We start from the raw sequence: 16958 nt of genomic DNA on the forward strand, positions 1-16958 counted from the left end.
GACAATTAGCTAAGGTGTAGTGTGTATTTGTTGCTTTAGTTTAGAAAAGTGTGGCTTGATTATTTGAAGCATCTCTACTGATGATGATGTAACCTTGAGCTGACTGAGCTCCAAAACCTGATCCAGACCCCAACATCAACCCAGACACTGACCACGTTTTGAAACTGAAATACATTTGAAAGATATACTGTGTAATAATTATTATGTTCAGCATCAGCAGTTGACTGTTTAAATTAAATGTAGCTAAAATATATTTCATTCAGTACTTATATGCAGGTTTCAGTTTTCACAAGGATATTACCATCAACTGACATACACACCTACACATGTACACATATAGATGGGGTGACTCACTTGAATGAACGGGAACAAGAGGCCAACGGCAAAGTTGGACAGCCAGTTTACGATGCCAGCGATCATGAAGGCAGCGGGTCTGTAGGACTGTTCAAACAGTTCCCCTGTCAGTACAAATGGGATGCCACCTGAAAGGGGGAGAGATAGACCATCGGTTTACAACAAACCAAACAGTTTTGCTTTGAGCAGCATTAAGTGCTTGTAGACCACATAAAAGGAAAAAAAGGAGTTTATTTATTGCTCTCTATCAGAAAAGGCACAATGATTGCACAAAAGTAGAATAATCATAGTGAAATAATCTGTTGAATCTGTATTTCATATCTGTTTTCTGTTGTGCATCAGTGCATGTCTGACACTATTGCACCACATTCTATCCTCTTGCTCAGTTTCAAAAACACAATCCCTTTTTATCAGAAAAATTCTATAATATTATTGTTTCATGGCCACTTTGAAGATGCAATCAACAATTTATTTCACAGAATTGAAATCTTGGGATCATCCACCTAAGAGTTTGAGTTTTCAAAGTCTCTTACACTATTAACACTAATAATGTGTACTGTATGTTCCTCACTCCAGAACAAAACAAACATACACATACACATTAATCCTCCATAATTACATGTAAAAATGTATGTTAAAACATCACAAGCCTTAGATTAAAGGCCCTGATGATAATTTCGGAGTGTAAAAAAACATGTAATAATAAATACAAAATAAATAAAGCCATAAATTATGTGACTGTCTTTAAATAAGGGCTGACACAATCCCAGTTTAATCCTTTTTAAAATGGTGGCTCCCTTGTTGAAAGTCGGGAGATTCTCTGGCCTATCCCTGAGTACAATGTGCAACCAGCATTTCTAAACCCTAACCCAGGAGCAGATGTTGACGTTTAAATGCTTTGAAGTGTGATGACGTCAAACTGGACAGCAGATATCGGAACACTTGGCCCACTGTGTTCAAATGTAGATGGTAGTAATTCATCCTGACAGATTATTGTTAACTCAGTGGAGAGCAATGGAGAACAATGCAAAACACTAGTCTCAATCTAATAGTTAGTTTAAAGGAAAAAAGATGCTGCTGCAAAATTTGCTTTGTTTAACTGTGGTAGATTCATTTCTCATCTTTCATTTTTCATCTTCAGACAAATGTCTTACAGTTCTGCACACTCAAAACAGTCTGTTGTTGCACTCAGTAACACATCCTCTCAACTTACTTGCAAGTGTGCAAGGACAACAAAATCTTAAAGATTTACACTTGGCACATTGCAGAATTACCTTCCGCCTCAATGTTGCTATTTTGCAACTCATCGGGGAACAGTTGAGTTTCAAAGCAACAGCAATGAGGTGGTGGGTGTTTTTTTTAGATTCAGAAGAAATTAAAGCAATGTGAAAGTAATTTTTGAGATGTATGTATTATATTTATATATGACTAAATCAGGGTGTGCAGCTTTGAGCTTGGTCACTGCGTGTTTTGTATTACAGTGTTTATTTTAAATAAACTTTTTTCACTGCTTTTCACTTTCCCGACACAGATATATCCTACTGGCCCAGGGAATCAGATCGTCAACCTTCCAATCACAAGCTCGCTTCTCTAACCTTTAGACAACCACTGCCCACATATGTAAGCTTGTATAACTTACACATTAATCTGTCAGCAATGTTTTGCCAAGCCATCTCCCTCGCCTTGTTAATTGCAGCAGTATTGCCCTTTATGGTGATGACTCCCTTATATTCTTCACATAGTTCCATCAGCAGGGTTTATTCTGCTGCTGAGAAGACCACAGCTCTAGTTTTCCTTTCTTTTTGCGACATAGTATCTTCTTTTCGACAATCGACTGTTCTGGGCTGCTTTCTCCACATACGCACACAATGCAAGCTCATTGAAGAGTTAACATTGACTGGACACGGCTAAATTGTGTTAGTGAGAGTCGACGTTAATTCAAGCCAGGCTTTTTCAAGTATGCCCAGCTTTCTTTAGCTGCATTGATAGAATACCCCTCAGGTCTACACTTTTTCTAAACACATAAGTAGACAGGATTTTCAAATTTTCTGTCCCCTTGATTATATATGCAGGAGGAATGCCAGTGTTGAAAATGTAATGGACGGTGACATTTTCAACTGTATTTCATCAGAGAGCTTACCCTACAGGCATTCTTATACAGTATGAACAGGGCACCCCTGCTACAAAGATTGTGCAAGAAGAAGCTGCTAACGTGAGCCAACCACCTTCTCCAGCAGTGAACCGAGACAGATGGAGGTGGCACTGAGGTTCAGGCTACAAATGACTTACTCACAGCCTAGACACCTTAAGTTATGTCTTATCTGGACTGTGTTATCTGGCTCTTTTTGAATAAGCTGCAGCCTGACAGAATGTTGGTATATACTGTAGGTGGAGATAGTGTTCAGATTGGGGCATACCATAAATGAAACTGTGTATGGTAACACTTTTAGGAAGCTGGCTATGTAGCCACTTATCTCACAGTTTTTCCCCATGGTGTTCCTTTGCTAAACGTAGATACACTGTATTGACCTGGTTGCGCCTGTTCATGTACCTTAACTTCACTGTTATTGGTATAAATGACTCAGGACATTTGCTCTTTAACATTATGTACTGTAAATGTGGCTGCAGGCTATCTTGTACAATCTGAACAAAAGCATCCGCTGAGTTTACATGAATGCATAATGTATACTTCTATAACTGTGGATGTTGCATTTTTTCCTTACAGCAGGTTATTTGTTGTCACATAATTCCCTTTGAGAAGACAATTAATGCAATACAAACCACCACAGGTGCATTTTCATTTCATCCAAATAAGGGAGGTATGTTTCACATTAGCGCTTAGCATCCCCTTAGATTTAATTACTTGTGATAATTAACTATCCCATTACTTGAATAAAGATGGCTTGCTGTTTAACAAATGTGACCAGCTGATTAAAAGTGACTGTGTGTGATCATGTGTGCACCGAATGGGACATATTTTACACAGCAATCATGTGCATATTAAAGGCCAATCACCTGCCAAAGTGTTTAAATTAAATTAGTGGTCACTAACAAGAAATGCAAGATCCCCTGAGGCAACACCCACACTGAGGCGGATAAATGTGAAAAGACTGTTTATGTGAAAAGGACTTGTCTCCAGAGTGGCACTTTCAGAAATCCCTCTTAAAAGGAAATGCTGCTGTAAGTGCAGCAACTCTATTCAATATGAAATTAATGACATAAGCAGGACAAGCAAGCAGCAGGAAACATTAGGAAGAGATTTTTTTCTGGTTGCAGCCACAAAAACACTGATCTCAGTTCTCCCTGGGAAGGATAAATCTGCTTCACACATGAAGCAGGGAGGGGTGGCAGAGCCAGCATGGGAATTATGTGTGTATGTGTGTGGGTGTGTGTTTGGTTTGTGAGTGTTCAGTTTAGATCTGTTCCAAGATAATCGGCTCAGGACAAAATAGTGGTTTTCAAGGAGTTTTGCACCTCATAATACGTGAGGCCTGTGTGTGTGCACATGGAAGAAAGATAAGAGAAAAAGAGCGTACAAGGTGAGTGTGTGTATGTGTGTGTGTGTGTGTGTGTGTGTGTGTGAAAGAGAGAGAGAGAGAGAGAGAGAGAGAGAGAGAGAGAGAGAAAGAGAGAGGGAGAATTCATGAATTATGTGCCAGGTTTTGGTTGGGTGAGAAATATATATTTTTTGGTAAACATAGCACTAAAAATGTGTTTTAGCTACATACTGTATTTGTCACATTTTTTACACATCATGGTCATAAATGTTGTAAGGGTATATTCAGCTTGAGAATTGAGGTTACTAATTGAGTGCACTTGTTGCCACCACATGTTCCATGGCAAACCAAATTGATCTTTGTCACCCTTTAATCACAGCTGTAGCCAAAGGTCTGCACACCAATAAGGCTATGTATGTTATTTGGCCAGCATATGTTTGTGAAGGGCCTCAGAGGAAACAGCATGTGTTGAATGATGTGGGATCAAAGTATGAAGGTTTCTCCTCCAGCCAAACGCCACAGCAGCTCACTCATTAGTGTTCATTCAAGCAGAGAGTAAAAGACTAATTAAACAAATAGCCTGCTTTGTTGCAAAAATCCCTATTAAACCAATAACCTGCAATCTCCTCTATGTTGTAGATTTGCCTAATTTTGTGACCATCAATCCTCACAACCTGTAAAATAAAATGCTGTTATGAAGGCCTATTTGTATTGAAGATTAATTTCCACCAAGTTATACTGAAAAATACATGTATTTTTTTCCATGTGGGGGGATTTAGATATATCAAAGTCAAATTGGCTAATGCATCATCCCTTACAACAGCTGGAAAATTTTAGATTAGAATCTATTCATACTGCGTGTGCCACACTGAGCAGATGGACAATGCATACATAAATTCCCATAATCTGACACACACACGTTAAGTTAAAGGCAGCTCAAACACACAAATAGTGCTTTGCTGGTACAAAGCTAAAACATCCACATTACAAAATACAGAAGTTAAAATGTTTACAGTCAATATTGGGAGATACATTAGTAATCATTTCAATGCAAAGAGTTATTGATCCCAGTCCTTGGGAACCTTTCTGGCTTTCATTCTTGCAATCAAATCAGTAATAATTTACAATTTACAAGCATATTCAGTTAACTGAATTTAACTATCAAGTATGATAGAAGAGCATTTCTGGGGGTTTTAAGGCCAGAACTGATAACAAAAGGACAGCTATCTGGTTATTCAGTGAACAGCAATGTTGGGCAGTAACACATTATTTTGTAACAGTCATAAGCAGAGCGACCGCCCCAGGGCCCGTGCTCAGTAGGGGCCCTGCTGGGGACGTGGCATGCGGCCCAACTGGGCAGTGCTGTGGGAATAGTAGAGCTTAACTTACGTAACCTTTTCAATTCATTCTCTATGGTAGTTCTTCTCACTGCGGATGTAATCCCCCCTCCAATCACAATGTGGGTTGCATTGGCAGAGTGGTGCTGTCTGTGTTTCCGTTCATTGACTCCACATGATTGACTTTGCTGAAAACTTTTGCCAGAATATGAGATATTTGTGTCTTTTTATGTTTGTGGTGAATGAAAGTCGCAAGACTTTTCTTTGTTTGAGCTGATATTCATCTGCTGGGATTCAGTAAGTTTGTTCCTGACATTTATTCAGATGTTTCTACTCTGTGGAGCTGGATGAAATTTAAGAGACAATGTTGTTTTATCTCTGAATTTTTGCCTTGTACCTCCACCTAAGCAGTCATATTATTTCAGTTTGAGAATCAATTTTCCGACTTCAAAGAAATGTTCAAACTGTTCACAGTACTAACCCCAAAGCATCCTGATGCTGAAGAGAAAATGCTGGCGCTCACACGTTTCTACTCAGAGGACAGTTGTGGATGAGTTCCACTCTTTTCATGCACTGTATTCCGAGTTAGCCATGGATCTTAACACTGATGCAGTCCTACCATTCCTCATTGCCAACAACAGGGATCAAACATACCCACATCTGACTATCTCAATAGAATTTGCAAAACCATTAGCAGCACCAGTGCTGAGTGAAGTTTCAGCCATCTAAGGCTCATTATGAGCAATTTGCATGGTTGGCAGGTTTGCCATCGTGAAGGAAAAGAGTATGAGGTTTTAAAAAGGGACTGTGACACATACAAAGCTTGTTAACCTGTTTGGATTACTTTGTTCTATGGAGGATGGTGGAATACAAAAATGGACTACATTAAACTACAGCAGGCTGAGCAGGAACAACAATTGGTGAGCGAAACATCCATAATTAGTCTTTACTAACTTAAATTTTGGTTATGAAGAAATCAGTCAGAATGTTTAACGCCATGCTTGCTGCATCTCGGCACCTGTCTGTGTCACTCCCTGTGGTGTTGTAGACCGTCCACTTTGTATTTGAATAGGCCTTGCAGTGATGTAGACTGCTGTGTCTATTTTATCTTGCAATTCCCATGTAAGAAAGACACGGTACTGAGACAGTGCACCTGGCCTGTCGCTGTCTATCAGCGGTTGTGCTAGACCATTCATCAACAATGCACATAGAGCGCTGCGTGCTGTTCCCGGTGGGTAATGAAAGTAAAGTAACAAGTAATGTAACTACTTTGTAATGTAATGTAATTACTTTTGCTGAATAATTAGTAAAGTAATGTAATTAACGTGTAGCCTAAGTGATTACATTTTTAAAGTAACTTGTCCAACACTGGTGACTAGATCATTATTGTTGGAGATAGAAAAAGGAGATCTAAATCACGAAAGTTGATCAGACAGAAATTAAACAGCAGTTCTTTTCGGTTTGGATTTGAGACAAGAGCTAGTGTACTGCCTTCTATTTCAGCTTGACCTCCTGAGACATCACGGGGTCAGCCACACTCCACCAGTGCCAGAGCCTTGATCTGTTGTGCCTCAGGCATGGAGCCACAGATGACAAGACAGCAGTGTTAAGGCAGCACCAGAGGCCACAGTTTTTTTCACTCGCGATTGGTCCTGACAGGGGTTTTAACCAGCTCATCTGTAAAGTTTATCAGTGTAGCAGCAATCCCACTTGATGGCTGAGAGGAGGTTAGGATTATGAACCACGTTTTTAATACCGTGAGCAGTGGCCATAAATAGAAATATTAATTATTAAAATATGATATTATAAATCAACTGTGTTAAGCTGGCACATCTTTCTGTAGAGGAATAGCAGCAAATTATTCATATTGTTTCTCTCAATCTGGAGGATTTTCTAGTGACATATTACCTTTGCCCTTGTAGTGACTCATGTGGTTTGCCCCACTGCTCAGATGTATGCTTGTGATATTATCTAACAACAGCACACACATTATAAATAAAGACTAATTACATAATAGGATAATCATGTCAAACTAGCAGAATACTGCCCTCCCACACAAACACATGAAGGCAATCACATACAACAGCATGAAGAGTGACATACACTTGGACATGCATGCAGAAACACAAACAAGCGGTATGTAAAAATTTGGCAAGGATCTTAAGCAACATGCCAGAGTTCATGTGCATTTCTATTTTTATATGCTTCACACACTTCAAGGTTATTAATATTGGGAAACAAACTATGTGTTATACTATCTGACATTTACAAAAAACAGTTTTCAGTGTTTTAATTTACAATGAAACAGCTCATTCCAAGAGGAAGAGTGGTGTAAATATTTAAGGGTTTTCATAGGGTTTTAATCCTCAGTTGGTATGTTGTATAAATATTACATTATGTACAAAAATACAGCTTTTCAACTAATCTACAGAACAATTGAAAAAACAAAGAAGGACAGCAGGTGTAATAAGCTACAGTGTGCATTCAGTCAGTTGTATGTATGGGTAGGTGTAGAGTACAAAAAATATTCTTTCAGTGTAAATCAAAACTCATCAGAGTATTTATGGCACAGGTGCAATGCCAATCCACAGACCACCTGCAGGGATAAAGAGAATGATCTTTTTTCATTTTGATGTGACAAAATGTGATAAAAAGAAAAATCTTAACTTCTACAACAACGATAAGAGTGGGGAATATAGAAATTGAGAAACTGGCAACCCAGGTTAGATAGATATCGGGGTGTTGCTGCTCTCTGCATGTGATTTTCAGCAGATAAATAATGTAATTACACCACATCAACCTCTATTGAACCAGCACTCTATGTAAACAGAGTGATAAATCATCTTCATATAAATAACAAAGCTGCAGAAATGTTCATCCATCCATAAAGACTGAGGGATAAATCATACGTTTGCTGTGGGGGAAACTGTCACGTTTTACAGCATCAAGTTCTATTACTGAATGTAATTCTCAAATCAAGTCATGCTTATAGTAAATACAAGCTTATTCTCTATATAATTATCTCATATAACTTAGAACTGCATTGCATCTATTTATGAGGTCTATAAACCAGCTGACACAGGACACATTTTAAACATTATTTCAGTTGCATCGAATTCAAACGTGCTGGCACATATACAGTATGGGTGGGGATGAGTGAGTTTCCATGTGTCCTGAATTAATTGCTCTGGTGTTTTTTTTAATTAGCATTTTCATTATTCTTTCTTTTCAACATGCATCTTTGGTGGAGAATGCAAGTACATTGTTAGCCCATAAAAGCCAGTTTTTAAAAATGCATTTTGACAGTAAATTTTAAACTATTTTCTCTGTATCCACAACTAAATCACAGACTTGTTATTACCCCAAACTTATTAACCTACATATGTTATTTTAACAGATTTTTCCTATTCAGCTGCATTTCCAATCAACCTTAATCCATGACACAACACTCAATTGGTGCTTTGGGCAGAAATGCAAGGTTGTGATACACCTTTATCACAAATACAAGTTAAACAACTTCTACACAAATGACAAAGATGAGACAGTCTCTGTAATACTGAGACGAAAGTGCCACAGTGATAGCCATTCCTTGATTAACCTGATGCACCTGATGCAACTTGGCAGGGAGAAAAACTGGTAGTGCCCTTTCCAAAGCCTAAAACAGCACCTGACAAATCCCTCCTCTGCTGGAAGACTCAATTCATCCTCTTTTCTCTGAGGTGTGTCTGACACTCAGAAGGCGAAACGGACTCTGACAGAGGACTGCAGAGAGTTCAGCTCACATTGTGCACACACCAAAAAAATACTGGCTAAAGAAAAAGACTGCAGCACAGTCTCCAGGTCCTCATTTGCTCTCTCAGTTGGACTATAGATTGCAGACAGAAACCAGAGAAAAGAGTTGCCCAGGAGAGAGTCATGACGCAAACTGGTGGCCCTGATGAGAAACAATATTACATGACAGTCCATAGAGACAAAAAACATGAAGATTAATCGCAGTGGTTGTTTCACCTGCAGATAGTCATTTGGGCTGTGGGATAAAAAAGCAGCCTTTAAGACCCTGTTAACAATAACCATGATAGCGGTGTTAGCGCTCCTAATTTCGTTGTATTCTGTACAATGACAATAAAGGCTTTCGAACTGTGAAGGGAGGAGAAAATAAGACCAAGGTTATGTGGAGATGGGCACAGTAAGTCAGAGGATACTGTTTGGAGGATTTATGTTGAGCACATGTGGAGCTTGCAGTCACAAAGGAATGAAAGTCCCACATCAGAGGCGTCCTTCACTATAAATGGCTGTAAAGGGTCAGGGTTATTCAGCTGAACTTTAATTCTTGAAAATGTCTGTTCAGCCTTTCCATCAGTGAAAAAGCAGGAGGCTTTCATAGTTAAGCAGGAACATGCAATGTAAGCTAGCCAAACTTTGATAGCAATGAATAAAAACTGGTCTACACAACAACATATGGACATTTTTTGTGCTATCTGGCTAGAGGATTAATCTTATATATTGCAGGGAGAATTAGTGCAAGAATGAACAACCAGAGTCATCTGTTAGATAAAGCGCTGCAGGACAGGCACTACAGTGTTTGTGTGAACACATACATCTCCAACACGTCATCAAGGCTTCTTTTTCCTTGCTGTGCTGTGCAGTGGAACACCATTAGCACCGTGATACCATGTCTTAGATGGTTGGGGTTGCTCATGGCTCAACTCTGCGTAACTATCCCCGCCCCTATTGGAAAAATTACATTAGTGCCTAATTGGTGTGATAAGATGTTTTCATTCCCTTCTCAAATTCGCACAAGGTTGCAGCCATTCCTAAAGTGCAGTCTGGTGAATACAGAGGCATTATGATGATGTTTATACAGTAGGTGAGCAGGTAAAGGGACCAGGTTTCTTGACTGTGATGTTGTGGAAAGGACAGTAGTCATTATAAAACAGAGCTCTCAGTCTTTCGCTCCATGAAAAAGAAAAGAACTACTCCAGCTAATGAGTTAGTGATGTAGAGCAAGGGATGAATCCAGAAGTGAGGGCATCTCAAGTGCACTCTTATATAGCCGATGTTTGAGGACCCCAAGGATTATGAATAAACCCTTCCCTGCGGAGGACGGGTCACTGGCAGAAGATCAATGTCACAGTTGTATGGTTTATATAAAGAAAACATTTTTTCTGCTTTTTAGTAAACACCTCTCAGGGGTGTGTGTACACAGAGGGAATATTACATAAGTCAATCTCAAAAGGAGAAATCAGCCTTGGGATTCACAGCAATATCTGTGGGAGAAACTAGGCAAGGAATGACAACAATCAGGGCTCTGCTGCTCTGGAAACCCCACTTATATGTAGGATGCAATCAAACCAATGACAACTAGAATTACAGCGAATTCTGGAGATTTATGATTTATGTTTTTATGGTAAATGGTATTGTGGCAAGGTGCATATTAAAATGGTTGCTTGAGCTCATGCAGTGTGGCAACACAGGAATATTAAAAAGTAGCTACTGCATAAAGATAAGTTAAATTATATAGCATTAAAGCAAATGAGGTGGTAAAGAAAAGAAAGATGATCAAACACACATACATACCCACACACAAATAAATTCAGGTGTACAGAAGCTATCTCACTCACAAACTCATAATCCATCAGCCTTCACCTTTTCCTTAATTTCTTTTGCTCTTCTGCTTAAATGTTGTTCTAATACTGGCTGTCACACGTCATTAAGTTTCACCATGACTTGAGTTCACTCCAGAGAGTCTCTTCTCATCACTTGTGTCCCTGTATATTTTGTTTGCGGCTCCTAAAAAGCAGCAGATGCCACTCTGGTCAGAGAGTGTCCCCAGATGAAAGGTGATTCATGTTCTTCAACAGTCTTCTGGATTATCCACTATGGCCTATCTGGCAGCACTTTGTAACCATCTTGCTGTATTTCTACCAGCAATGGTCTTTTTTCTTCCCCCGAATTGAATTGAGTGAATACCCTGTCCAGCTATAATGAGACCACAGGGTCTTTACATTTCCAGCAAAAATTCACTTGTTCAAAGGAGGAGAAACTCTAATCTGTTGCACAATTATTTAGTATGCATTGCAGATGAACTGCAGAGAGCTCAGAGTTTTGCATATGAGTGATTCATCCTAGCTTTATGTTATAAATGCACAGGCAAGCTGTTATCAAAATGGTTAATACAAAAAATAGTCATACATATTTATTACAACTTTACACCAAACATTTAACATTTATTGTTGAACAAACTCACAAGACATCCAATGACTATTCAAGTTTAAACCACAACATGTATTTATCGCCTTATTGGAAATTGGTCCATTTAGTGTGATACATATTTGATCCAACTTTTAGTTTTAGGGTTTAATTTAGACTAAACTGAAAACTTTCATTACAGCTACAACATTGATTATTTGCGACACGGCATCCTCAAAGCTCCAATAACATGCATATTAAATGATTTCCACCATCACAATTAAAAAAAAGATTTAGCACATGGTGTGATGTAGTGAATAAATGTCGCTCTCATTTCATTTCACAGATCTTGGTGTTGTAAAACAGTTCATTTTCAAAAGAGGACTGCTATTGTACCACTTGCTAAGAGAGAATGTATAAAGTGCCACACATGACTCTCAAGTCCTGCTCTGAGGGAGGAGTATTTTTATTCCTAGTAAAACTTTGAGAGCATTACATACAAGTCATATGTTGATATTTGGCATTAGATCACTGCATACTGTGTGATATATTGAAACTTGCATTTAGATCTGCACGTTGTATACACAAGAAAAAGACAAATGTTTCATTGTATTGTTATATTATTGTATGGCATATATCCATGTAAAAACTACATGATGATAGGAAGGACACATGACTCCATATTTTGTGAATTTCTCCTGTATTTCTTATTTTCTGGCTTTCCATTTTTTGTAAAGGGAAATGGAAAAAAATATTAAAGATAGTTGCTAGTGTTGGCATGAAGCAGGTGTGACTCCTGAGAACAGAGGAGTCCTGATATTGACACCTGACACCAAAACAAACATTTTGCTAGCACTGGCCATGTGATAAGCCACTGTGTACTGTGTTTCATCTTGGCACAAATCACTACACTTTTATTGTTTTTTTTAGAGCATAAGTGTCAAGACTCCCTGCAGTTTGTTTTGAGTCTTTTTGTTATATAGTGGTATACTGCCAAAAATGCTTAACACAGCTTAAGAGCTCATTAAAAATGCTCAACATATTTTATGCTTTACTGTTAAGTGATTGAGAGGCAGTAGCAAATAATGTGTTTTTGAGCTTCTTCTTGAATTGTTCAACAAACATCATTTAAATGTCAGAACCGATTAAGTGCTTTAGTATCAGTGTACAAGTATTTTATTTTAATCCTGGGACAAATATTTTGATGGAAAATGTATTCAAGAAGAGCTAAACATAGACAAAGGCAGGGGAGCATTTGTTATTTGTGATTTGCCTGTAAGCAGTGCACACCGAGCCATTTTCTGCACTTGTTGCACAATTTACATCAGGACAATGAAGGGTTCAGTGTGATTTTTACAGTGAACAACAATTATTTTCCTATTATCATTGAACAATGTGTATTCATAGTTACTGCCTCAGTTGCTTTTCCGTATTCAACTCCAAGCAGCTTCTCAGTATACTGCACAAAAGAATATCATTTGCATTTTATCTTACAAATAAAATTCAGAAACACCAGGTAGGCTTATTTGTTCTGAAGTGAGCAAATGGTTTTGTTTAAACCCTAACCAGATCCTGCAATAGGAGAGATGTTGAAGGAGAAACTGCAGAGACACCTCACCCTGTTTACACTTGGCATTACGATGCATTTTGGGTGATCTGATCCCAGGTGGAGAGCTCTAAGTACAGTTGTGAACACAACCAAAATGCATTGAGGACGCATAAAGATCTGATCACTAAGACCACATTCAAAGGTGGTCTGGGCTGCATATAGATAGCATATAGATACATTCTTTTAGCAGTGTGTATGCAAATGTTTCCTGGGCCACAGTGATGGACTGCCTACTCAACTGACGTCCTCTGCTTAAGCGGAAGTACATACTCATTCACGTGCCAACCTGCACAAACGCATCACACAAAGTGGGAAAAAAGAGTCAGATTCAACCAGACTAAAAAGCGAAGGTCGAAAAACACCCTAAGAGGCCTTGGAGGTTGGATTATGGTGATCTTTTTTCTTCCTCCTCTTTTGTCGTAATGATCTAAGACTGAGCAATACACATAGTAGGTCTGGACCATTTCAGTGTGTTTTTAGTTCATGAAAGTTCACTGTAACATTTTGGTAGCCAAAAAAAGTCTTGTTCAACGTTCGCTTGTACCCTGTAAGGAGTCAGATGATGTCGGTAAGTACATTTTGTTTTAATGCTGGCGAAAGTTAGCCTTAGAATTATCACAAACCATTAACTGTACATAGAGTGTAAATGCTAGGTGCTAACCAAGCTAGCAGCTAGCATCAGAGTCAGCTCCACCCTCTCGTCCAAATATGGTCACTTCTGGCTCCAAAAATACAAGATGGTGACGATCAAAATGCAAACTCAAGGCTTTAAAACAGGAGTCCACACACCAATGGGTGACATTATGGTAGCTATTTCCATTATTTTTTACAGTCTATGGTATGGACACAAGGGGTGTATAAGTAAAATGTTAGCTCCTGGATGTCATCTTCCCTCAAACTGAGCAGGGAGTCCCCAAATTACATGATGGAAGGTAGCTGATAAACAATTTTAAACTCATTTCAAATTTACAATATATAAATCAAGGGTAGTAATAGCCTGTCTAGTTTTTCCTCCTTCACAGCAGGGGTACAAAATGCTTGCTTCCAGCATTTTATGTATCCCACAATTCACTGCAGTGGGAGGTTGCATGGGTTGCACACAATAGTTGCCCCATCACAAAAGAGCCCTGACTACAAATGGAATTTGATGTTTCAATTTAAAAAGTTTCCATGCGTGAATATTCTGCTTTCATGGACTCAGTTATCATTAATGCAGCCCTGTGGGTAGGCTGCAGTCAAAACAAAGTATCACTTAAAGCATTTTTATTATTCTAATTAAGGACATATGAAAAAACATGGAAACAAGGATGATTGCTTTTCAGGTTGACAGCTCAAACAATGCATGGTCACAAGTTCATTTTTAATTACAACTGCTTAACTGACACTGCTGACATCACTGTCACTCCTTTCAAACAACTATTAAGCATGTGTTTTTCAGAGTACATTGTGTTGTCTGCTCAAACTGAGGAAAGTTTACTGTGACAACACTTTCTTTTATAGGCTGTGAGGGCTGTTCAATTTCAGCTTCCATTGATCCCTTGTGGAGGAAAAGAAAGGCTCACTTCTTTTTTTCACCCCCAAATTTCATCACTAGTGGGTTCACTGAAGCAAAGACATCAAGTGAGGGAGACAAGAGGAAACAAGGAGGAGAAAAGATGAGTTGGCACTAAAATGGTCACCGAGATGTGGGGGAGAACATGAGCTATTGTAATGCTTTTTGTCAGTGAACTATGTAATAAAAATATTGTCTTGTCTGCACAGGCTACCTTAAGTTGCAAACCCACCAACATTAAAATACACAGATTTAAGTGTTAGGTTTGAGGGATGGCAACAAGGATGTGAAATATTCATTTTTTCATCTGAGGCAACAGTTTAATCACTGTTTTATGAGATACATGAGTCACCGGTATTAATTAATATAATTTTTTTAGCTGCAAAATGAGCACACACACACCAGTTACACATTATGATATTACGATACCTTGATGAATGAGGGCCAATGTGCTAAATGTGATTTTGGTGTCACATTGCCAGACATCTCCACACTAGATTTGCACTGTCAACAGAGCATGACAAAAGCATGTCTTAACACACACCCTCACACACACAAACACACTTAGACAGAAAAACACATTCAAATTCACACCTATGGACAATGTAGATATTACTTAAGCAGCATGTCTTAGGTATATGGGAGAAAAACACATGCAAATGATGTGTGAAAAGTCCACAGAGGAAGGGCTGAGATTTAAACCAAACTTTCATGCTGTAATCAACCACTGCAATGGAGCTGCAGGACCATAAAGCATGCTGTAGCTTCACCAAATGTTAGAGTGAGACACAAGCAGAAAATACTCTTCATATTCATCACAACATTATTTTTGTATACCAGAAAATGACACTGCATACAGTATAAATCAAGGAAGACCTAATTTTTGAAATGCTCATAATTTCTGAATAAATTTGCACATAACATTTTGACTCAAACTCATGCTGGAGACATTCAAAAGGGTTCAACTGTATGCATTGCACATATGTAGATGACACCCAATCACGGCATGAATGGGAAATAGGACATTAATTATCATGAATTTACATAATAGAACTGCCACAGAGACATAATGTTACGACCCAGCTCTTATTAGGAAAACAAGAGCCCTCATCTTCAAAATCTCTGGACTGAAATGGCATTGAAGAAAGCAAAAAAGGACTTTAGTGCCTCAATGACTGAATAAATACTGAACATATGGAAGGGGATCACGTTGCAGGTTTGTCATAACATTCTTGCAGATAACCGTGGTTTGATTTAAAATTGTCCTACACTAGGATGTCACTGCCAATCAAAGGAACACCAATATCATGGGAGGAGGCTGCTGATCCTGATAATGAATGCATCAGTGCATCTTTAAGAATATGTCGGTCCCTCCTGTCCCACATGGGAACAGTAACAACCTGCTCAATGTTGATGCGATTTCCTTTTATCGACAGGAGTGAAGGAACAGCGCTCTGGGGATTATAGGTAAACCTATAGGAAAATATTACTCCCCCACTTCTCACTTTTCAGGAGGTTGAAATTTATTGACTTGCTTCTGTCAGTGTGATTTCTTATGCGGCAACAGCTCCAGCTGTTATAATGTATATAACACTTATCAAAATGCCAACTGTCATCCCACTCTTCACACTGAATGCAAAAACACATCCATAATGTGATGCAGCTGTATCTGGTCTTGTTAGTTAGTTTGTTATATCGGGTCTTGTTGGTTTTCATATATAGGCACCAGATTTACAAAGGTTGTGAAACGGCTCGGGGAGAGTTGTTTTCTCTGGTTTGACAAGGTAGCAAAATCTGACACACTCGATGGGAGAGTCAGCAAGAGAGAATAAACAATTTCAAGTTAATGAGATGACAGTGTCACCATCCTAGGGGGAGCAAAAAGAGGATAATCTATGAATAGAGTTCAAATCAAAAACAGTTTTGATTTCTTTGTTTTAAACAGCAACAGAGTTCAGTGTGGAAAACAAAGTTTAAATGTCAGCTTTTTAAAAAATATAGTATAAGGCCTCTGTAAATCCACATCTTTGATCTTTTTTCCATTTACAGAAAATGGAAAGCCAGGAATTGGAAATACAAGTCAGGTCAGGTCAATTTTATTTGTAAAGCACATTTCATACACAGGTAAGGAAAAAAGTCGAAAATATATTTAGGGCCTTGTACACAAGCAGTAATGTGTTGTATTTTCCTAGTCCCACTTAGCACTCTGGCTGGAACATTCTGAATGAGCTGGAGCCTACCTATTGTCTTCTTGGGAAGTTCTGCGAAAAGGGCATTACAGTAATCTAATCTGCTGGAGATGAATGCATGTACCAGTTTTTCAGAGTCAGTCTGGGTCAGGAAGCTCCTATGTTTGGAAATGTTTTTAAATGGTAGAAAGCTGACTTTGTGATGCTGGAAGTTAAGATTGGTATCAATAA

General features: G+C 38.6%; 1 protein-coding gene across 8 annotated transcripts in view; it reads right to left on the reverse strand.

Annotated features, from left to right (window-relative positions):
* slc2a9l2 (solute carrier family 2 member 9, like 2) overlaps window positions 1-16958 on the reverse strand; it is a 98052-nt gene that overhangs the window by 15893 nt on the left and 65201 nt on the right. For all 8 annotated transcript variants that reach the window (XM_042405963.1, XM_042405961.1, XM_042405960.1 and 5 more), the window contains one exon: window positions 355-482. In XM_042405963.1, the coding sequence (XP_042261897.1) occupies window positions 355-482 (128 nt within the window). The remainder of the gene's footprint in view (window positions 1-354; window positions 483-16958) is intronic.

The sequence above is a fragment of the Thunnus maccoyii genome, chromosome 3, assembly GCF_910596095.1.
Source record: "Thunnus maccoyii chromosome 3, fThuMac1.1, whole genome shotgun sequence".
Lineage (NCBI taxonomy): Eukaryota > Metazoa > Chordata > Actinopteri > Scombriformes > Scombridae > Thunnus > Thunnus maccoyii.